Below are 24,203 nucleotides of genomic sequence, written 5' to 3'. Positions count from 1 at the left end.
TAATCATGTGCTTCTTCTTAATCAAACATGAATTTAGCAGTGGGTAGCATAGGAGCAACAAAATGATTGAGCTGTTGCACCTGAAAAGAACACAATTAAGAGATGTCCTCTTTTAATTTAATCAATATGTGTAAAGAGAAGCTGTGTGTGGAGGGAGGGTGGCATGCTTGCATGTATGCAAGTGTTTTGGTGAGTTAACCACTCTGCACTAACACAAATACCAACAAAAGGAAATTTAGACATAACATGGTTCATTTATTCCACAGAGGAAAATAGGAGATACCAGTATTTACTATACAGCTGGCTCCAACATGTCATTATGGTATATTACCTGTTTGATTCCTGGACAAATAATTCTCAGCTATAAGTGCAAATCAGCATGTAAGACATTTTATTGATCACCATATTTGATCCGTGAACCTTCTTCTGCATATCTCATAACTGCTGTCGGGTGTCTGTCAAAAGGATGGTCCCATTTAGCTGTGACAAACTGATTCTCCTTCGGGAGAAATTCTCAGATCATTAAAATACTATCTAGTTGATATGTAACTGCTTCTCACAAACAATCATAATAATTTTACCACAACATCAATAACCTATGTGAAGTGAGTGCCTTCTTCAGAAAGAAACTTCATAATCTTGTCCTCAGTAAATATATCAGGAGCAACTGAATTAAAGACATTTGCTTAGAAGCAGGTATAGGTGGGCTACAGAACAGGAAATGGATGCATATAACTGGGCAGTAGGCTTCGGTATTGTTCGTGAATGAGAGATGATGGCAGATATACCACGGACCACATTTCACTCCCTCTGAACAGCTCAGATTTTTCTATGACAGAAAGGTGTGAAATGGGCCCTGCATGTCCAGTAGGCCATTTGAGAGGCTGCTTGATAAAATAAACAGTGATTGTCATGCACATTGCCGAAGTTGGATAATATAGAAATGCTTGCAGTCATATGACAGTTATTGCTTTATTTATTCCTCATACAAGTATGTTTTTACCAACTATCTGGACAGTACCATGTTGCAAGAGGGGTGCATTGGCCCATGTGGTTTTCAACTTGGCAGTTTAGATGCCTTTTATCAAGTTTTTGGGCATCTAATGGTGGTGTTCCTGTGGCCATGCTAATCTCTGTAGTTTGTGTTGAGCTACGGGCAGAGATACTGTAGTGGGACAGTGGTTCTGTAGACTAATGGAGAGGAGATTCAGGTTGGCATGTCTGCTCACCTTTTGTTGTTGTTCAGGAGTGAGCTGGCGAGTGATTCTGTGCACTGTGGTCTGACTAACCATATGGTCAATGGCAATTGTTAGTTAGGCATGAGACTCCATTCTGGCAGTGGCGGGTGACCACACGGTCACTGAAATGGAATATCCCACGCAGCGGGCATGGCAAGATCTGGCCATGATGAAATGCACTGAAACTGTGATTTTTGTTCATCCTGCACTCTAATGCCACACTAACAGCCAGTACAAGGACTGGTGAGTGCTAGTCATGTAATGCATTGAATTATTCTGTTTTTCATGCTTGCAGAAGGGCTCTTGCTCTCCAAAACAGCAGCTATCTCTAATTCAATTACCTACTCATGAATGTATGGCACAGAAGAGTAAATGACTTCCTGTTGTTATAAAATTAAAGTACTAGTTAAAGTATTATGTATCAATTTGTGAATTAAAAGGATATTAGTGTGCAACAAATGGATTATTTCAAATACCTATAAACTAACTAATTACATATTCTTCTGTTCTCCACACAAATGATCTACAGGAAAGAACAGGAGGAGTCTGTTAAAGTCACAGGTGTTCAAGTACTCACGTCGTAGGAGCATCAAGCTTTCGATGGTCATGAGGATCATACTCCTGGTGCTCAGCTACATCAGTCTTGACATGTGGTTGCTCTTTGGAGATGTTGTTCTGATGTCCACTTATTGTGAACACTCCATCTCGGCTGCTCGAGTCATCACTCGGTGAGCCCAATTCCACATCATGCATGGTGCTGTCGCCATTAGGTTGTCTAGGTGGCCTGGAAATGGACCATTCCCTGAAATTTAATATTTCACATAATCTTATGCGCAGTTCAACTACTATTAGTTCAACTACTATTGCAGAAACTAAGGATACGTAAAATGTTATGAAAAAAGAAAATATTGTTGCTATGTGAAGTATCCCTCGTATCATACCTGGATCGAATCTACATGACAGACTAACACCTGTTGGTCTGGCACATTGGCAAGATTGATTATGGCTTTCAGGCGACTTCTTGCGCTGGGTGGTTCCCAGTCTTCACATAAGAAATTATGATTCACAATCAGTTAACACACAGGACAAAATTTACAATTCACAGGCTGAAAGCACGCATGACTTTCCTTCCTTAGGTTAGTAAGCAACAGTGGTGGCAGGAAGGGCAACTGGCTACAAAACTAAATAAAATTAAATTTGGCAAATCTAAAAGCCATCAGACACTGTACATAGCAATAAATGTTAGAACAGAGGGATCGCAGTATCTCTTATGTATTTTGCTCCAGATATTGCTTTGATACATTTGACTCTTGTACCTATCTGTTATCAAAGAAACGAGACAGGGAACTGTAAAGACGAAGTGAGTTCACCAGATAGACTGTCTTCAGGCAGAAATGAAAAGTATCCTCTGTTTCACAGGGTACCCCCCAGCACCGGTTTGAGAACATTTTCCACACAAGTGATTTATCATTTGTGGAGCCTCCCTTCTGCCCACTTTTCCCTTATACACTTTCACTCATGCCAGTTTTCTCTACTAATTGTGATACACACTGTATACAAATCTTGCAATTAGGTGCCCTGTCACACCTCTCAGCTGTGTCTTAAACTGGCCCTTGAGTATGTCCCTATCTGAGGTTAAACAAATCTCAAATGAAAGTTAGAAGATGAATTCTCGAACACTGAAACTGGCGAAGATGCAATGGAAGAAGACAGGAAGCAAGTACACATAAGAATGTTGACACAGAGGAAATGAGGAAGCAAGAATACAGCAGATCGCTGAAGGAAGGTAGGCGTTAGGACCAGATGGATGCCAACGAGAAAGACAACTTACCTTTAGAGCAATGGTGATGTCAAATATTGGCACAGAAATAATATATGGACACACAAAGGGTATTCAGTTGACATTCGAAGCTCGTATGTACTCATCTAATGCATCTGACTACAGAAGATTTTGGTTGGTCACTTGCAATTTTTCGTATTTGTACGTGGGCTTATTCTTTTCCATTTGTAAGGGTGTCCGCCTCCAGTAGCTGAGTGGTCAGTGTGACGGAATGTCAATCCTAAGGGCCCAGGTTCGATTCCCGGCTGGGTCGGAGATTTTCTCCGCTCAGGGACTGGGTGTTGTGTTGTCCTAATCATCATCATTTCATCCCCATCGACGCGCAGGTTGCCGAAGTGGCGTCAACTTGAAAGACCCGCACCAGGCGAACGGTCTACCCGACGGGAGGCCCTAGCCACACTACATTTCATTTCATTTGTAAGGGTGCTAATATTGTTTACATACTTGTAGATGGGACATTTCTCTGAATTGATGCATTTACGCCACCCGGTACTTGTAGAATTACTGGTTTTTTTTTCCATTGAAAATGATGCTAACTGCTTTGGAACGAGCTTGCGAAACAAATTCATGTAGGAGCTGCAAAGTGATATTACTTTTCCTCATATAAAGTGAGAATCTTTACAAGAACTGTAGGTCGGACGAGACCATTGCTTTTTCTTGCCCTCAATTGCCTCCATTGTCCATTGGTGTTACATCCAGTTTATTTCGTTTACACCTTCGAAACACCCACTAAACTACGACAGTACTCGTAAAACAAACAAACCTTCTTATTGTCGTCAAAGTGTCTTTCGTGAGAAGCAGATACTACCAAGGAAACACGGTACAAGCAAAACACAACACCAGATTCACTTTCTTCAGATCAGTCGTCATCAAAAAGCGGGCCGCATGCGGCCTGAATGCAGTTTTCGTGCGGCCCGTGATTCTCACCCATATTTTATAATTATATGCGTGTAGCATCAAACAGCCGAATCCAAAAACGTCAACTAACGGTAAGAGCTTAGGAGTGTAATATTCCTCCTCAGGAACAAACAAAACCACAGAGTCAGTAATATTTCAAGAAGTGCTTAATTTTTGATGACTTTCTTGAATTCGACCTTGAGCTAAGTAAAGTTGGCCTCCTACCTCAGGGGCAGCGTGGTTGGAGGAAGTGAGAGGGGGGAATGTTTCATTGTTTGTACTTTGTCTTCAGTGCTGAGAACTCAACGTGTGTGCGCAACTTCTACCGCTTCGCTACTATGGTACTAAGTTTGATGCGGAAGCAACATGAATTCGTGAATGTGCATTATAGAAGCGGCCATTTGCAAGTGCGGCACTAAAAAAATCTTTGCAAACTAAGACGACGCTCGGCGCGGTGGCTGCTGGGAGCGACCGTAAAAAGAAATTTATATACAGCCGCTCCCATCAGCCATCACACCGAGTGTCACCTTAATTTGCACGGACTTGTTGGAGGGATTATGAAATTAAACTAAGGTGGTTGCAGAAAAATACAGTGAGCAGAAGAAAAATTACATTCAAAAGTACTGTGCCAGTCGGTGTGGCCGAACGGTTCTAGGCGCAACAGTCCTTAGGTTAGTTAGGTTTAAGTAGTTCTAAGTCCTATAGGATTGATGAGATGAAAAGTCCCCTAGTGCTCAGAGCCATTTGTTACATATACGGACACGATCCTAACTACACAGAAAATACAGAGTTTTCACTTTCCATAAGTGATCTTAGGATGGTTGCTTAGTCAACTAAACGAATCATCACATTCAAATATTTTACAATGTATACATTCTAGATAATTAAAAAATTTAAAAGATTTTTTTTAATTTTAAGAAATTTGTGAATGTGTCTCCTATTGCAAATGCATTAAAAATCAGTACAGTTACTGTTATTAATCATGCCATCATCCGCTCATAAAGATAACACAATATCACTTCGTCACCCAATAAGACTGCCACAACTTTGGGGTCGCTGAGGATGGCAGCAATAGGAAACAGAAGGGTCGACAAGATATATTGTGAATGGTGCAAACTTTAACGAGGCTGGCCACGGTGGGTTCAGGGAGTTTCACCTGCCTCAAGATGACTGGATATTTGTGTTTTCCTCATCATTTCATCATCATTCATGAAAGTGGCGATATTGGACTGAGCAAGGTTGGGAATTTGTACGGGCGCTGATAACCTCAGTTGAGCGCCCCACAAGCCAAACATCATCATCGAGGCCGGCAGCAAATTACTTACTGTAACTAGTCTATTGGGATCTCATAATATACTAATTTATGTAGGTTACCAATTACTAATAAAATCGGTGTATAGGGTGATTCACGAAGATATGCAAATTTTTTGTAATACGTTATTCTACAAGTAAAACTAAAGAAAAAGTTCATATAAACATAGGTCCGTAAATGTTGGATTACAGATTTACGGCTAATAAAAGATTTTGCCTTAAATTTAGGGACATCGGTAATACGAAGCCATCGCAAAACTGCACGAGATTAAAGTAAAGCACGATTTCCATTTATTTTCCTGTTATTGATCTGATGAATGTCCCAGACATGTATCTGCAGTAATTTTCCAGTTATGCTAAGTCGCTGCTGGGAATTGCGTAGCACTGTAGCATGTGGGTTTGCTTCAGACCACACGTGCTCGTTCAAATGGCTCTGAGCACTATGGGACTTAACTTCTAAGGTCATCAGTTTCTTGAACTTAGAACTACTAAACCTAACTGATCGAAGGGCATCACACACATCCATGCCCGCAGCAGGATTCGAACCTGCGGCCGTAGCGGTCGCGCGGTTCCAGACTGTCCTGGACGTAAATGATGCACTATTTGTTTATGGTAAGGATACATATTACTGTGTTTCAGTGTACACCACACCTTAGATTGTGAAATGCTTAATCGTGTACTAGTACCCGGGCTACGTTGAACAGCATCCACAATATCCTCATCATCGTCTTCATGTACAGAACGCTCGTACTGATTATGAACGCTAGGTGAAGAACCTGTCACCCGTAAAATTCGTAATACTCCTCTAACGGTTCGTGCATTCGGAAGCCTCCGAGTTCGATAAAGTACGCGGTTTTCCTTAACTGCAGCCGTAGCATTATCATCACATTTGCCATAAGTAAACACCACATCGGCGTATTCCTCTCCCGCAAATTTGAAAGGCATCTCTACTTCATAAATAATCTTGTAAACTACAATAGTTACTATGTAGTTTCACTTAAATACGCTGCTGTTATTACGATCTTTCACTGAACAATACAGAAAACTAACTCGTTTCATAAACGAGTGAAACAACTCACTAACGGTTGCCAACAATGACATAAACGTTTCAACATTCTTAATGGAAAGTAAACAAATGTATAATAACTTTGCTTCTGTGGGTGTTCTGGAAAACTACTGCAGATACATGTCTGGGACATGTTTTATTACATTCACCACACCAATAACAAAAAAATAAATGGAAATCGTGCTTTCCTTTAACCTGTAACTCCGTAACTAAGCATTTGCGGACCTATGTTTATATGGACTTTTTTCTTCAGTTTTACTTGTAGAATAACATATTAAAATATTTGCATATCTTCGTGTATCATCCTGTATGTGCGCCCCGATGAGTCGCTGCACTGTCAGTATTGGCTTTTGAGCAAAACAGTTTGACGACCACTGCTCTAGACCATTCAAAACTCACCCGAAATGTCCGCTGCAAGCGTCTTTATCCGCTCCCATATGCGAATTATCGCAGTACGTCATTTAATTCTGAAGAGTTCGTAATAGCAAATCCAGTGTCCACGTCCAGTGAATCTTTAGGATAGCATATGCATATTTACCGAGAAATTCCCTAAATCTACTGATACACTTGCACAATTTGTTACAGAAATACAGAAACTAGTACTACGCAAGCAGGTAAACTTCAGCATATGTCGTACAAGGCACTTTGAGACACGTAAACAGACAAACACACACATAGCCTTTTTTCTGGACGTTTTCCACGCACACACACACACACACATACTAGGCTAGCATATTATTTTCTGGAGGTTTCCCTTGGTTTTAACGCAAATGCAGGAACTGGTAGTTCGTTCGTTCGCCCCTTCATTCCTTCCTCTGTCTCGGATTAAATTTCACATTAATATGCTATCCGATTTATATTAGCAACTAACGGGAGTAAGCCGTCTCTCTATATGTCTCCCCCCCCCCCCCCCACACCCTGTCACTCACTCTCTCTCTCTCTCTCTCTCACACACACACACAAACACACACACACACACACAGCCGGCCGTTGTGGTCGAGCGGTTCTAGGCGCTACGGTCTGGAACCGCACGACTGCTACGTTCGCAGGTTCGAATCCTGCCTCGGGCATGGGCGTGTATGGTGTCCTATAGGTTAGTTACGTTTAAGTAGTTCTAAGTTCTAGGGGACTGATGATCTCAGAAGTTAAGTCCCATAGTGCTCAGAGCCATTTTTTGAACACACACACACACTAGGCAAGCATAATCTTATCTGGAGGTTTCCCTTGGTTTTAACGCAAATGAAGGAACAGGAAATTCCTTCCTAACATTCCAGATTGGAAACCCTTCAGCCTCAGCCCATGGTGTTCTGGATGCATCATAGATCTGAGGCTATCCTGCTATCTTCGACACGGAATGAGGACTGAAAAAAACTATGTTGTGCTGCTGGGTATCATCGTTTGTTTATAAAGTAATAGTAGCTTGATAACGTTGTATATTGAAATGGGACTACCTTCCCACTCCTATCTGAAATTCCTTCCTCATGTCAAAATCCTCTGAAGAGGCCATTTTAGCTCGAAATTTTAACTTTCTGAACTTTATACTGCTATGTCAATATCAAGTTCCAGGAGTAAACTGACCTTTAAAAAATTACTACTGATGAGTTTACTATCTCAGATTAAATTTCACATTAATGTGCTATCCGACTTATACACTCCTGGAAATGGAAAAAAGAACGCATTGACACCGGTGTATCAGACCCACCATACTTGCTCCGGACACTGCGAGAGGGCTGTACAAGCAATGATCACACGCACGGCACAGCGGACACACCAGGCCGTCGAATGGCGCTAGCTGCGCAGCATTTGTGCACCGCCGCCGTCAGTGTCAGCCAGTTTGCCGTGGCATACGGAGCTCCATCGCAGTCTTTAACACTGGTAGCATGCCGCGACAGCGTGGACGTGAACCGTATGTGCAGTTGACGGACTTTGAGCGAGGGCGTATAGTGGGCATGCGGGAGGCCGGGTGGACGTACCGCCGAATTGCTCAACACGTGGGGCGTGAGGTCTCCACAGTACATCGATGTTGTCGCCAGTGGTCGGCGGAAGGAGCACGTGCCCGTCGACCTGGGACCGGACCGCAGCGACGCACGGATGCACGCCAAGACCGTAGGATCCTACGCAGTGCCGTAGTGGACCGCACCGCCACTTCCCAGCAAATTAGGGACACTGTTGCTCCTGGGGTATTGGCGAGGACCATTCGCAACCGTCTCCATGAAGCTGGGCTACGGTCCCGCACACCGTTAGGCCGTCTTCCGCTCACGCCCCAACATCGTGCAGCCCGCCTCCAGTGGTGTCGCGACAGGCGTGAATGGAGGGACGAACGGAGACGTGTCGTCTTCAGCGATGAGAGTCGCTTCTGCCTTGGTGCCAATGATGGTCGTATGCGTGTTTGGCGCCGTGCAGGTGAGCGCCACAATCAGGACTGCATACGACCGAGGCACACAGGGCCAACACCGGCATCATGGTGTGGGGAGCGATCTCCTACACTGGCCGTATACCACTGGTGATCGTCGAGGGGACACTGAATAGTTTACGGTACATCCAAACCGTCATCGAACCCATCGTTCTACCATTCCTAGACCGGCAAGGGAACTTGCTGTTCCAACAGGACAATGCACGTCCGCATGTATCCCGTGCCACCCAACGTGCTCTAGAAGGTGTAAGTCAACTACCCTGGCCAGCAAGATCTCCGGATCAGTCCCCCATTGAGCATGTTTGGGACTGGATGAAGCGTCGTCTCACGCGGTCTGCACGTCCAGCACGAACGCTGGTCCAACTGAGGCGCCAGGTGGAAATGGCATGGCAAGCCGTTCCACAGGACTACATCCAGCATCTCTACGATCGTCTCCATGGGAGAATAGCAGCCTGCATTGCTGCGAAAGGTGGATATACACTGTACTAGTGCCGACATTGTGCATGCTCTGTTGCCTGTGTCTATGTGCCTGTGGTTCTGTCAGTGTGATCATGTGATGTATCTGACCCCAGGAATGTGTCAATAAAGTTTCCCCTTCCTGGGACAATGAATTCACGGTGTTCTTATTTCAATTTCCAGGAGTGTATTAGCAACTACGGGCTACGGGGAGTAACCTGTTTGTTAATAATCCAACTTTGAAATTTCGTTTTATAAATTATAGAGCACAGCGATCAGTCGTCCTTTTTTGCAGAGGGCGCCATACAGCCAATCGATATGTTCTCCACACAGCCTACCTTCATTATACAGTAGTATGCAAAGAACTATGACTGACATGCATTGAGGCTATAAAATAGTGGTATGTAATCTAATGTATAAGCCAAATGGGTTATGCCACGAGTTGTAACTTTTTATAGCATCGCCTGACCATGCACTTCTTGTATTTTTTAGCACTGATAATGGCTAGGCACTAGCCGAAATCTGGATTTGCCAAATAAAACCTGCGAAAAAGGACGGCTGAGTCGGTGGGTGCATCCATGTTCTTAGTGGAAGGTAAACAGTTCAACTATCTTGATATGAACTGTGGAGTCATGTTGCACAATATATTCTTGAAAATTTACCTCTCCCTTATTTCTGAAAAGCTACGATGTTCATTCATCATACCCATGTAAAATGATAGCTCTACTTGAGAGCAAACCGAAATACTATAAATAATATTTTATTCAAAGTGATTTGTTTATAATTAAATAAATGTAATTTAAATTGTTGTATTGTAAATTCATTGAAATTGTATATGAAATTAAGTAAACATTTCCAAATTGAATAGCAGAACACTAGACCAATATGTGGCCCATTTTTTGATGTATATAACCAAAATCATCTCATGACTTGCAATCGGTACTTTGTAAATCTTACATTCAACAATATATTCGATTGATTTGTTTTATATAAAAGGAAGTGGCGCATGAGTAACGAGGTGGATCTCTATTATTGTCTTTCGGGAGCTGTTTATGTGAGAGTCATTCCGAGGTTGTCAGACGGCCAATAATATTCCACATATGTAGTTGATAATCAGTCACAATGAATGACAAGAAAAGACGCGGTATTCAAGGACTTTCTGAGGATATCATAGGTGAGTATCTCATCGTATGGAGCAGCTAAGCTTTTATGTGAATATTCATTAACTGTGACTGAAATTTTCTAGTTTCACTCGCCTTCTTACTTGTGAAGAGTAGAGGCCCTGATTATTAAGTTGCTCCGATAGTATAATTGTGAATTCAATATTACCACTGTAAAACTATAGTTAGAACTTGAGAAACTGTATATTTTTTCTCACTCAGTATCAGTGGTAATTAAAATGCTTCCCTCCTCTCACATTTAAGGGTGGCATCTGAACGCGCGCGCGCACACACACACACACACACACACACACACACACACACACACACAAACACACAGGCTTTCTCTCACTATAGTGTGTATTCATCTACTTGTCTCTTAAAATATATTCTGTCTTATCTATACTGTGCGGCTGGTCCTGGCAGAGGTACGAGTCCTCCCTCGGGCATGGGTGTGTGTGTTTGTCCTTAGGATAATTTAAATTAAGTAGTGTGTGAGCTTAGGGACTGATGACCTTAGCAGTTAAGTCCCATAAGATTTCACACACATTTGAACTTTTTTTTTTGTCTTACCTATGATTATCAAAACCGAGATTAGTCAACCCCAGGCACTCGACATTGTTCTGCTCCTTCGTCAGGTTGGTTTTCTCTAGACGTGGCATCTTTATCTGAAACACAAAGAACAAACCGTGAGATAGGTTAACAACTTGTTCTGAGGATCGTGTTACATTGCCATTTGTAGATGTCACGGAAAATTGTGTTTTTTTTTAATGAAATGACATACTGAAATGCCAAGATCCGGGCTTATTATAACATCCGTAAGTCGTCTGAAACACGTTAAATGTAAGGATTTCTACAGAAAAGATGTCACACATGAAGAGTCCTCTAAATGATGAACTATACATTAAAATTATCTGAGGTGAAAATAATGATACTGCAGATTTCCTTTGAGAAGGTATTAGGGAATGATTACAGCACTTCTAGTCAGCGTAAAACGAACGCTTACTGACAAGGTGCAATACCTGTAACATTTAATAGTTTCGCAGTTCCATCACTACTATGTCGATAGCAAGTCATTTCTTTTTTTGTATGCACGTGTGTTGCGCAGTGAACATGACGCTGGAAGTTACTTGACGGAGGGTTCTTGTTGCCGTAGTTCCTAATCTTGTAGCCAGCTCTTTGACCTACTGGGACAGCGTTAAGGCACAAATCGCCTGCTTGCGACACGAGAACGCGAGCCGGGCGTAGTCGCATCTGCGCATCAAATTAACGAACACGGATTCAGTCGAAGCGTGATTGCCAGCTGATTTGCTATAAGCGTTCACGCGAATATTTTGCAGTTTTCCACTTTTGCCTTAAGTAACTTACACTTTATTAAACGGCAGGCAAAGGAACGAACACAGACATAATTAGAAACTCGTTACGAAAACACAGAGAGACCTGCAGGTAATCAGTGCCTGGTAGGACTTTGTTAGCTGGCCGTAAACGTGAATAAATTAGTAATTAATTACATTAGTAACGCGTGTAAATAGAGGAGAATCGTTTGACTATGCGATCGGCGATAAGTTACTGGAATTATTCACAATCTTGAGGTATGTGGGAGCCTCCTTGTGGATTGACTTGGGATGAAATGGCTACATTCGCTGCCTGACAAAAAAAAAAAAAAGCGAAACACCCAGAAGACATGGTCGGAAATCAACGTACGAGAGGCGTTTGAAAAGTCCGTGCAAAAATAAAAACTACTTACTTGTTTGGGGTAACCCTTTTTTATTTTTCGACAGTCTCCTTGTAGACTTATACACTTCGTCCAACGCTGTTCTAATTTGTTGATCCCTTCCGAATAATAGGAATTGTCCAAGTCTGCAAAATAGCTATTAGTTGCTGCAACCACCTCCTCGTTTGAATAAACTCTCTGTCCCACCAGCGATTTCTTCAAGTTGGGGAACAAATAGCAATCCGAGGGAGCCAAGTCTGGAGAATAGAGGGGATTTGAAACGAGTTGGAATCCTATTTCCAACAATTTTGCGACCACAACTGCTGAGGTGTGTGCTGTTGCATTATCGTGATGGAAAAGGACTTTTTCGCTGACCAATCGCCGGCGTTTTTCTTGCAGCTCAGTTTTCAGGCGGTCCAGTAACGATGAACAATATGCACGTGTAATAGTTTTACCCTTTTCCAGATAGTCGATGAGGATTATCCCTTGCGAATCCCAAAAGACAGTCGCCATAACCTTTCCAGCCGAAGGAATGTTAACACCACAAACGTAAACTGCCGAGTGTGGAATGGTGCCGTGACCAGGAAGCATGGACTGATGATGAATGGCGTCGAGTGGGGTTTAGCAATGACTTGCAGTTCTGCATTAACCAGGAAGGGCATCATCGGTGAGTATGTACTCGACCTTAGGAGGGACGTCCCATTCTTCCAATGTTACGAACAGATGTAGTGGTCTTACTCCTGTGATCAAGGTGTGGGAAGCCATCGCGTATTACTTCAGGTCACTGCATAGTGACAGAGGGAAATCTCATGGCACATGCCCTCTGCCCTCATGTGTTACCCCTGTGGTGACATTATTCAAGAAGGCAATGCTCTTCAACACATGGCACGTGTCTCCAAAAATGTCTGCGTGATGTTGAGGTACTTCCATGACCAGCAAGGTCTCCAGATCTGTCCCCAATAGAACATGTGTGGAACCAATTAGAATGTCAACCCTGTTCCAGAGTCAGTATCCAGGATATCTAGAGCCAGTTACAACAGTTGTGGACCAGATTGCCTCAGAAGAGGATGCAATAGCTTTATGATGCTCTTCCCATCCAAACCAGTGGATGCATGCAGACCAGACAGAATGCAACGTCATACTGATAAGTGGGGTTACAGTGGCAAGTTTTGACTCAATTTTGCATGCATTAAAATAACATCAGATACCCCGTCAACCTGTCAAGTTTCATTTCAGCAACGTACAAAAGCAGGTTACTGGTTATTGTTGTAGCTAAATGTTGACTATGACTTTCATTATCCAGTCAGTACCAGTACACGCTTTCGTGGTGACAATTATTGTGTGTCCACATTGATTGGAATACTTCTTTTTAATTGCTAAAAATAACAGTTGAAATTACGTACATACTGTACATTTTCTGTGCATGATACGTAAGGCTCTCTTTGATCCACATAAATATACAATGGCAAGCCAAAACGTTATGACCACTGCCTTCCACAAATCGCCTGGTGGCGTTGAGGGCACACCACGTGGTAAGGAAAATATGTAACCGGAGCAGAGAAGGATGGGGGACCGCCCTAGCCAAAACATGGGCTGCAAATGGGGAAATCCATTGAGATAAGCTACTGTGACAAAATGCGGATTATTATTATGCAGAGCCTGTGAACAAGTATCTCGAAAACGGTGAAGCTGGTCGAATGTTCACGTGCTGTCGTGAGAATCTACGGAAAGAGGTAGAAGGACGGTGCAACTACCGCTAGGTGTTAAATGGTTGGGATTTACATCAGGCGATACAGGTCGCCGAGACATCAAGTTGACTTCATTGTAACGCTCCTCAAACCACTGTAGCGTGGTTATGGCTTCGGGACACGGACAACTATGAAGTCAAGTTGATGTCTCGGCGACCAGATTCGCCTGATGTAAATCCCATGGAACCCATCTGGTTCTCTATCGGCCGCCATCACGGCATACGCAATTCAGCGGCCCGTTATTTACGTGAATTACATCACTTGTACGTTGACATCTAACGCCACATACCTCGACAAATCTATCAACAAGCTGTCGGATCCCTGATACGCAGAATCAGTGATGTATTTCGTTCCAGAGACGGACAAACAAGCTATTGAGCAGGTGATCATAATGATTTGGCTCGTCAGTGTAAACGAAACCAACACATCCAATATGTAAAGGATTTTTTTGTAATTACCGCTACCAGTGGTTTATGGTGTGGGTTCCTGTAGTCATGTCCTAGTTCATGAACCACGGGCAACGTATGAGTGGCCAAGTAAGTGGTCCCGACAGTTGGGATACCAGTTACTTTGGAATAAGGCTGGGCATCTCGGAAATATTCTGAGTCGTGGTCACCTTTGTGCTCATACGGCAAAGACTACCAAATCCACCGGTTAGTCCCTCAACCGTTAGGGGTAAAACCCAATGGGACTCGGGGCAAGTAAGGCTAGCAACCTGCTTCCCCGGTACTTTAAGTATGATGCTGGCAACAATCAGAGCAAAATGCCTCGGACCTTTGGAGGTGACGGAGTCCCACCTCTAACTGACAAACCAGGGACTCCTAAGATACGACTTGGCAAACAAATGGTAATGAGATGGGGAGCTATTAATATCAATGGGGGCTACTCTGGGAAGAAGGTAGAACTGGCAGAGGCTGCAAGTAAGATGGGGCTGGACGTTTTAGCTGTTAGTGACATTCGGGTAAGGGGTGAGAAAGAAGAGGAAGTGGGAGAATACAAGGTCTACCTGTCAGGAGTCAAAGCAGGAATAGCACAATGGGGTGTAGGGCTTTACATCAGGAAAGAAATGGAACCCAGCGTAGTTGCAATAAGGTATGTAAACGAACGACTGATGTGGATAGATTTGACAGTGTCTAGCAAGAAAATTAGGATTGTGTCAGTATATTCGCATTGTGAAGGGACTGATCAAGATAAGATGGATAGTTTTTATGAGTCACTCAGTGATGTAGTTGTTAGAGTAAAGGACAAGGACAGTGTTCTGCTCATGGGTGATTTTAACGCCAGGATTGGAAATCGAACAGAAGGGTATGAAAAGGTTATGGGTAAATTTGGAGAGGATATGGAGGCCAACAGGAACGGGAAAAAACTCTTGGATTTCTGTGCCAGTATGGGCTTAGTATTCACAAACTCATTTTTTAAACATAAGAACATTCACTGGTATACTTGGGAAGGCAGGGGAACCAGATCTGTCATTGACTATATAATAACAGATCAGGAATTCAGGAAGGCTGTGAGGGACACACGTGTATTCAGGGGATTCTTTGATGGGAGAAGCAAGGTTACCCAAGAGACTCATGGGTTCAGCAGTAGAGGGTAGGAGGAGTCGGGGCAGACCAAGGAGAAGGTACCTGGATTCGGTTAAGAATGATTTTGAAGTAATAGGTTTAACATCAGAAGAGGCACCAATGTTAGCACTGAATAGGGGATCGTGAAGGAAATTTATAAGGGGGCTATGCTCCAGACTGAACGCTAAAAGGCATAATCAGTCTTAAATGATGATGATGATGATGATGATTACCGCTGCTAGTCACAAACTTTGTCAACTATTGTATTATTTATTTATTTAGCGCCACGTTTTGAGGTAAACCTCATCTTCAGGCTAAATGGTATTACAAAAACAACTTTAAAATAAGGCCATACCCATGTTACATAGTCTTTTCGTAAAGTCTGTGGTCACCTTTTTACTTCTGGTGTGGCAGTCTCGTAGTGATGCGCTGGGGTGCCTCAATTTTCGTGCCTCTCCTGGTCACTGTTCACAAATTGTCGCTAACATAGCAGTAACTTGGAAACACGATCACAAACAGTTCTGTAGTGCAGTCGAAACATGTCGCTAAATAAATATGCAATACAATAGTTGACGAAGTTTGTAACTGGTAGCGGTAAATAAAAAAAAAAAAAAAAACCTTTACACAATTCTTGAGACAGTCACGCTCGAAGAATAGTCAAAATGGCTTCAACACATCCAAATTAAGGTTTTTCAGTTACACTCCTGGAAATTGAAATAAGAACACCGTGAATTCATTGTCCCAGGAAGGGGAAACTTTATTGACACATTCCTGGGGTCAGATACATCACATGATCACAATGACAGAACCACAGGCACATAGACACAGACAACAGAGCATGCACAATGTCGGTACTAGTACAGTGTATATCCACCTTTCGCAGCAATGCAGGCTGCTATTCTCCCATGGAGACGATCGTAGAGATGCTGGATGTAGTCCTGTGGAACGGCTTGCCATGCCATTTCCACCTGGCGCCTCAGTTGGACCAGCGTTCGTGCTGGACGTGCAGACCGCGTGAGACGACGCTTCATCCAGTCCCAAACATGCTCAATGGGGGACAGATCTGGAGATCTTGCTGGCCAGGGTAGTTGACTTACACCTTCTAGAGCACGTTGGGTGGCACGGGATACATGCGGACGTGCATTGTCCTGTTGGACGGACCGTGACTAGGCACCTAAGACCGCGCGGCCCCAAATGCAAGACCAGAGTGCTAACCACTGCGCCACCTGGCTGCGAGCATTAACGGAGAGAATAATGCGCAGTGCTGGAACGTCGTACTAGCTGATGAGTCATGTCACCTGTTGCTGATACTTTATTTCTCATGTTTTGACACTTACTTTGGACCGAAATACACTACAAAAATGTTGGATAATTCCATATTACTTTAAATGTGGAATGAGTAGTAGGATAACTGTTAGTAACTGTAACTAACAAAAGGAAATAAAAGAGGATTTCAGTCTGTAGACAAAAAGTTTTATGATATGTGCTGTTAATTATTGCTATATTTATTGATTAATAAAAAAGAGAGTAGATGTTTCTACATGTTGCCTTTTACGCCGTTCTAAATATTCATTTAAGATCGATATTGTACGATCTATTATTACTGTCTTTCGATATTTATAGGCCGATTATGAAATCTAAATCAGCATCGACGATTTGCCAACACTGCACATTCTTAGTGATAACTTTACAAGGAATACGTTGTGAATGACTGAGAGCTTTTGTAACTCTGAGAGTCCAAGATCAAAAACATGTGAGGAAAAACACTACTTTTGTGCAGTATGAGCTGACTCTCATCGCAGTGGTTGATGGGGGCGGCTGTAAATGGGTAATGTCTTTACGGTCGCTCTCGCATCATCCACCGGAACAAGCGCCAGCTTGGATTGTGCGAATATTGCTGCCTCAAATATATGTCTCCCATAATGGCCAAAACACAAAAATTAGAAAAATTTTGGCTCATACTGCAGGATACCAACAATTTATCTTCCTGTTTACCATCGGCGACTGGAATAGAATAGGGTGGAGAGATGTGGGGGGGCTGATAAGAAATTACACAGGTTGAATATGTACCCGCCGTGACATACAGTACGGTAGCTAGCGAAGTAGAGATGTAGATGTAGAATACACACTGTGTTTATTGTAAATGATGGCGTACACACAGCCTGCATAGGGAAGACCCAGTCAGCGTTCCCTTGAAACGCTATTTAAAACATACTTACTATAAGACTATGCCACAATGAGATGTTGCTAAACAAAAAAAGGAGCGATGGCACCGCGGGTACATGACGTCGCCGCTAATACTGTTCGCTGTAAAGCTTAGGTAAGATTGCGAACGATATTCGAAAAGAATTTTGCAGCAGATATAGAAATTTTACACATCTGTGCTTCAGATCATGAGACAGGCGGAGATTCAGACCCATATTTAATGCTTTAGAGTGTACAGCTGTCCTTTGCCTCAAATCTAGATCGACGGCGCACTATGGACACCAGATTCGTGTTCAAGAGACGCAGGTCCTCGTCGAGCCATCCAGATTTATGTCTTCAGCAATTTTTAGTAAGTCATTCTTGCGAATGCGAGTATGCTTCCTTCAGTGAAGTCGCAGCTGATTTCTTTCCCATTCTTTTTAAGTCCAGGAAGTGCTCCATATCTGACTGAAATGGAGGAGTGTTACACTACGAACACCTTTACCGAACACAACCAAACCAATACTCCAGTATTTCTATACCAATGCGGTACGTTCATTAAAATATCATCCTTATGTGAGCTTACTTTTAGCACAGGAAAAAACCATTCGTACAGATGAAGAAAGATGTGACGACACGAGAGCTATTGGGTACATGTAACGTTAGTGGAACTTTTCAGGTGGAGACCAGTAGCTATCACCATCTATTGGAGTTAGAGAAATGTTGAACCACCGGCGTGACCTAAAAAGACCTGATATTCGTCAGTTCAGAGCTAACAGATGGGCAAGGGAGTCTCAAGGTATAAACATTCACAATCCTAGCCTTTTCTGGAGAAAATACAGTCGAATCATGGGGCACACAATTGTGAAGAACTGGCCTTAATAGCAGACGATGGGAGCGTCGTAACGACAGTCCGCATACAGAGAGTTCGCTGCAGAACGAGGGACGACGAAATGGACTCAGCAGAAAAGCGTGGCATGAAGAATGGACATGGGTCGTTCCAGTAGGTTCACTCCATGACAAGATCGTAGGATTGTTCTACTGGCTCTGACGAACAGACGGATGACAACTGAAACTCGGATGGCCTTGTGTCGTTTACCGTTGACACCATACAACAGACATTAGACAATTATACGCTGTTAAGTCAGAGTTGACAGGAACGTTATGTGGCATTGTGAGGTCTTCAGCGAGTGTCCCTTATCTGTTTGTAGCTGTCAGGTCGACGTCAACGTCCGGAGGAGACCTGGGGATATGTTGCAGGAAACAACGATTATCGAAACCAGTTCCTCTCCAACTCCCAAAATCATGGTGAGGGAAGCTATCGGATATGACAACAGGACTTAATTTATGATTGTTGAAGAGAGATTGAGTGCTCGTCAGTATGTGGCAGAAATGATAAAACTCTGCTGTCATACCATTCATGGCCAGGGTACCAAATGGAATATTCCAGCAAAATAATTCAAGACCCCACACTGCATTTCACACCACAAACACCCGGATCCTTGACTATCCTCCCTTGTCTCCCGATATTTAACCAATAGAGCATTTCAGGGATGCGATGGGAAGAAGTATACTTCCATAGTAGCCTCTAGCTAGCAATTTTCATGAATTGACACTGCATGTGTTATGGGCATGGGAAGAAATTCCCCAAAATGAAATTCAGAGGCTGTTTATTCCCGTAAAACAACGAATACAAGAGCGTTTTCGTGCCCACTGGGGGCACAACCAGTGATGAAGAAGAAGAAGATGATGATGATGGACATCAGTGTTAATGGAACGAATGTTTAGTCAATTAATACGCATTATACGAAAACTATTTCCACAATTTAATTTGTCCATATTATGATGGCTTAGCCTCATGCTTGTGAATTGAAGTACTTGAAGAAATGCAGTAACCAGCCAATTTTGAAGTTTGACAAATATCGGACATTAAATCGCGTAATACCGCATAGAACTGGGAAGAAAAGAAATCTGTGGAACAATTTGACTGAAAGACGGGATCAACTGATAGGACACGTTCTGAGACATCAAAGGATCAGCAATTTAGTATTCCAGGGAAATGTGGGGGGGGTAAAAAAAGTAGAGGGAGTCCAAGAGATGAGTACCGTAAAAGGATTCAGAAGAATGTAGGTTGCAATAGTTACTCGGAGATGAGGAGGCTTGCACGGGATAGAGTAACATGGAGAATTGCATCAAATCAATCTATGAATTGAAGAGAACAAACGAGTGATTGTCGTTCAGAACTGGTTCAGAAATTGGAAATTTGTTGTAAGGTCTTATGGGACCAAACTGCTGAGGTCATCGGTCCCTAAGCCTACACACTACTTACGCTATGGACAACACACACACCCATGCCCTAGGGAGGACTCGAACCTTCGACGGGGCATAGCCTCATGGACCGTAACAATGTGCCCCAGACCGCGCGGCTATCTCGCGCGGCAACTGGATCGGGAGGTGCACTCTGGTGAATCTAAGTAAATGACTATATCTGTGGAAGTCAGCGATTTGTATTTTAATTCTGGACCATACAACATAAGGCAGTGGTTGGCCGACTGCTCTTTCGACCATTGTGATTAAGGTTTTCCAGGGTTCACCTAAAACACCTGAGACCCTTATTTAAATAAGGCCAGGGTTTGATTTCTTTCTTCACTGTCCCATCTGATCGTGTGTCATTTTACATCCATATACAGGTTGATACCTATCTGCACAGTTTCCCACCCAGAATTTAATATCTCACTGCCTTTTATGGCATCGTTTGTGATACAATGAATTCCAGCCCACTAATCGAGGTATGCTTTTTTTATATATTACACAATTATATGTATCTAATCATAGCATTGTTGGCTCTGCATATTTCTGATTTTCAATTTTTCGTAAGTTATATAAATAGCTCGAAACAATCATGACCATCTGTATTATCTAGCAGCTGTGACTGGATTAGTCAGTGAAATTTACAGCTTGTTGTATCCATCTAACACAATATGCCCCCAGTTGTTCACTGTCCAGTCTCATTAATGTGAGCCGGCCGCGGTGGCCGAGCGGTTCTAGGCGCTTCAGTCCGGAACCGCGCGACTGCTACGGTCACAGGTTCGAATCCTGCCTCGGGCATGGGTGTGTGTGATGTCCTTAGGTTACTTAGGTATAAGTAGTTCTAAGTTCTAGGGGACTGATGACCTCAGAAGTTAAGTCCCATAGTGCTCAGAGCCATTTGAACCATTCATTGCCGGCCGGGGTGGCCGTGCGGTTCTAGGCGCTACAGTCTGGAACCGCGGGACCGCTACGGTCGCAGGTTCGAATCCTGCCTCGGGCATGGATGTGTGTGATGTCCTTAGGTTAGTTAGGTTTAAGTAGTTCTAAGTTCTAGGGGACTGATGACCTCAGAAGTTAAGTCCCATAGTGCTCAGAGCCATTTTTTTAACCATTCATTAATGTGAGCACTTGTCAAAAGAGTGAATAACCACCTTTTGCGGCGCGGACCGTTGCGAAACGTGCAGGAAGAGGGTCAGTGAGGTTCTGAAAGGTACTGACAGGGATGTGGAGCCATGCCGACTCCCCTGCCGTGGCCACCTGCGCCAGGCTTCTCGATTGACGATCCACGGTGCGAACAGCCCAATCGACGTGATCCCACAGATTCTAGACTGGGTTCAAACTCCAGTTTGGTGTCCAGGGGAGTACGGTAGCCTCATCCCGCTGTTGTTCGAACCAAGCTCGTACACTGTGAGCTACGTGACACGTTGCATTGTCCAGCTGGTAGATGGCATTGTGTCGAGGAAAAAGAAACTGCACGTAGGTGTGGAGATGGTCCCCAAGGGTATATGCACACCTGTGTTGATCCACTGTTCTCCCAGAATAACGAGATCATTCAGTGAATACCACGAAAATATTCCTCGGACCATAACGCTCCCTCCCCTGTGCTGAACCTTCCGATAATCGTTGCCGGCTGTTACCTTTCTGTGTGATGGAGCATAAAACGTGATTCATCTGAAAAGACCGTCTGTCGTCACTCGTTGGAGGTCCTGTCCGCCCCGATAATGCCGGCACGGTAGCTCAGTGTGTTCGGTCAGAGGGTTAGCTGCCCTCTGTAATAAAAATAACTGGTGAACGGATCAACGATGAGCCTGAACGGATGTGAAGAGACGTCTGCCCAGAACAAATGCAACGAACAGGGAAAAAAAAGATAGCTGAATGGTCAGCGTGACGGACTGCCGTCCTAAGGGGCCCGGGTTCGATTCCCGGCTGGGTCGGGGATTTTCTCCGCTCAGGAACTGGATGTTGTGTTGTCTTCATCATCATATCATCCCCATCCGGCGCGCAGGTCGCCCAATGTGGTGTCGAATGTAGTAAGATCTGCACCAAGGAGGCCGGACCTGACCCGTAAGGGGCCTCCCGGCCAATGACGCCAAACGCTCATTTCCATTTCCCGTGGAGGTCCAGTCGCGGTACTAGCGTGCAAATCCCAGAATTCGTCGCCGGTGATTAACAGGCAGCATAGGTGCATGAACCAGGCGCATGCTGCGGAGGCCCACATGTGCAATCGTTGAGAGGACTCTGTTGGTAGCCCCTTGGTTCATCCGGGCAATCAGTTGCTCAACAATTGCACATCTATTCACCCGTAAACGTCTCCACAGTCTTCGTTTAGCCCCGTCGCCTATGGTCGGTGGTACACTACAGTTGTCTCGGCGCAGGTTTTGGATAGCGCCATTTTCTCATGCTCGGTATACCACAGCGGCACGCGAGGAATTAACAAACGTAGCCGTACCGGACACGTTTTCAGACTTGCCCTTTTGGGTGTCAGATAATTCGTTCCGTTTCTGCATTACGACAACGACTCCACTGAAACTTCCAGGCAGATTAAAGCTGTGTGCCGGACCGAGACTCGAACTCGGGACCTTTGCCTTTCGCCGGCTAGTGCTCTACAAACTGAGCTACCCAAGCACGACTCATGCCCCGTCCTCACAGCTTTACTTCTGCGAGTACGTCGCCTCCTACCTTCCATGGTTAAGCCATGTCTCCGCAATATCCTTTCTTTCAGGAGTGCTAGTTGTGCAAGGTTCGCAGGAGAGCTTCTGTAAAGTTTGGAAGGTAGGAGACGAGGCACTGGCAGAAGTAAAGCTGTTAGGACAGGGTGTGAGTCGTGCTTGGGTAACTCAGTTGGTAGAGCACTTGCCCGTGAAAAAAGGTCCCGAGTTCGAGTCTCGGTCCGGCACACAGTTTTAATCTCCCAGGAAGTTTCATATCAGAGCACACTCCACTGCAGAGTGAAAATCTCGTTCTGGAAACGACTGCACTGTTTTCTGCACCCCCCCCCCCCCCCAGCACGCTTTATATACCATTAACTGTTAATGGTGTCACTTGCCGTCTGTGAATGGTTACGGCACTTTGACGTCGAACATCGGCAGGTCCGTGTAATAAGTATGATTCTTCACAAAACTTTTCTCTAGTTATGTGAATGCAAGGGCGTATCCCAGGAAAAGATACAATCTTCGCAAACCGAACGTGCATTCTTCCACGGCAGACAAACGTACTACTCTGAATTAACCCAGGCTAGGTAATGGATACTGATTAGTAGCAAATGTACAGAGAGCCATTCGTCATGAAATCTCAAAATTATTTTACATCCCGCGGTTATTCTGTTTGTAATGTAATATGACAGTAGTTCTGGATTCTAAAATCTTCCAGTGGCATTGTACTTCCACATCAAGATGATTTTTCTCGTCTTATCATCCAATTTCTAAAATCATTAAATGGGGATATAGAAAGTATTCTCTTGTATCTGAACATGAAAATAATGTGTGTAAAACTTAAACAAGCTATTCTCTTTCAGTTACGTGCATTGTAAATAGTACCCATCATAAAGCGATAGCGTCGTATGTTGGCGATAGTTTAACATCGCTTTGAGATTTTGTAGTAATTTTGTTTTTCGTCTCTTCCGTCCATCTTCCATCCATAAACATCTCCCTCTCGCAGCCAGTTCTGATCACAGTAACACTCTTGTATGACAGACTGTAAATACTGTTACCAATTGAGCGTATTCTGTAGCTACAAACGAAATGGTTTACAACTGGTTCAAATTTCTCTGAGCACTATGGGATTTAACGTCTGTGGTCTTCAGTCCCCTAGAACTTAGAACTACTTAAACCTAACTAACCTAAGGACATCACACACATCCATGCCCGAGGCAGGATTCGAACCTGCGACCGTAGCAGTCGGTTTATTACTGTCCGTGTTTCATACAACATACCAAGTTTTGGTCTGCATTGAATAAATATATTTAAATTTTAACTAGTGCAGCCTGAATAAGGTGTGAATCGTGTAACGACCAGAAAGAAGTCGTACTGAAACGTTCTGGAACCAGTGAATGTTATTACAGATGCGACTACTCTTAATATCAAGCCACTTTGCTGCTTATTGCTAGAAGTAAATTTGCGATGCTCGTTTAATTATAAAGTAAATGTGGTAAAAGGTGGGCAAATGATGAAGGTAAAATGTCAAAACCGAATTATTTCCTTCACTTTCGATAGCGTAAAGATAATACTTGAAGTTTATACACTAAAAAGAGGTCCTCCAAATCTTTTAATACACATCGGTGAGCCGTTTGAAGCGTTATTGCG

The 24,203-nt window shown here is 43.6% G+C and overlaps 1 protein-coding gene across 7 annotated transcripts in view; it reads right to left on the bottom strand.

Moving 5' to 3' along the window:
- LOC124612690 (proton-coupled amino acid transporter-like protein CG1139) overlaps positions 1-24,203 on the bottom strand; it is a 282,296-nt gene that overhangs the window by 58,203 nt on the left and 199,890 nt on the right. For 4 of the 7 annotated variants that reach the window (XM_047141026.1, XM_047141027.1, XM_047141025.1 and 1 more), the window contains exons 2-3: positions 10,955-11,049; positions 1,816-2,040 (exon numbers count right to left, since the gene is read on the bottom strand). In XM_047141026.1, coding sequence (XP_046996982.1) covers positions 1,816-2,040; positions 10,955-11,043 — 314 coding nt within the window. In that variant the 5' untranslated portion in view covers positions 11,044-11,049. The remainder of the gene's footprint in view (positions 1-1,815; positions 2,041-10,954; positions 11,050-24,203) is intronic. The other 3 variants (XM_047141030.1, XM_047141031.1, XM_047141029.1) reach the window with 1 other exon arrangement.

The sequence above is a fragment of the Schistocerca americana genome, chromosome 4, assembly GCF_021461395.2.
Source record: "Schistocerca americana isolate TAMUIC-IGC-003095 chromosome 4, iqSchAmer2.1, whole genome shotgun sequence".
NCBI classification, from domain to species: Eukaryota; Metazoa; Arthropoda; class Insecta; order Orthoptera; family Acrididae; genus Schistocerca; species Schistocerca americana.
The sequence above is the reverse complement of the archived record's forward strand: the minus strand, read 5'-3'. Positions and strand labels throughout refer to the sequence as shown.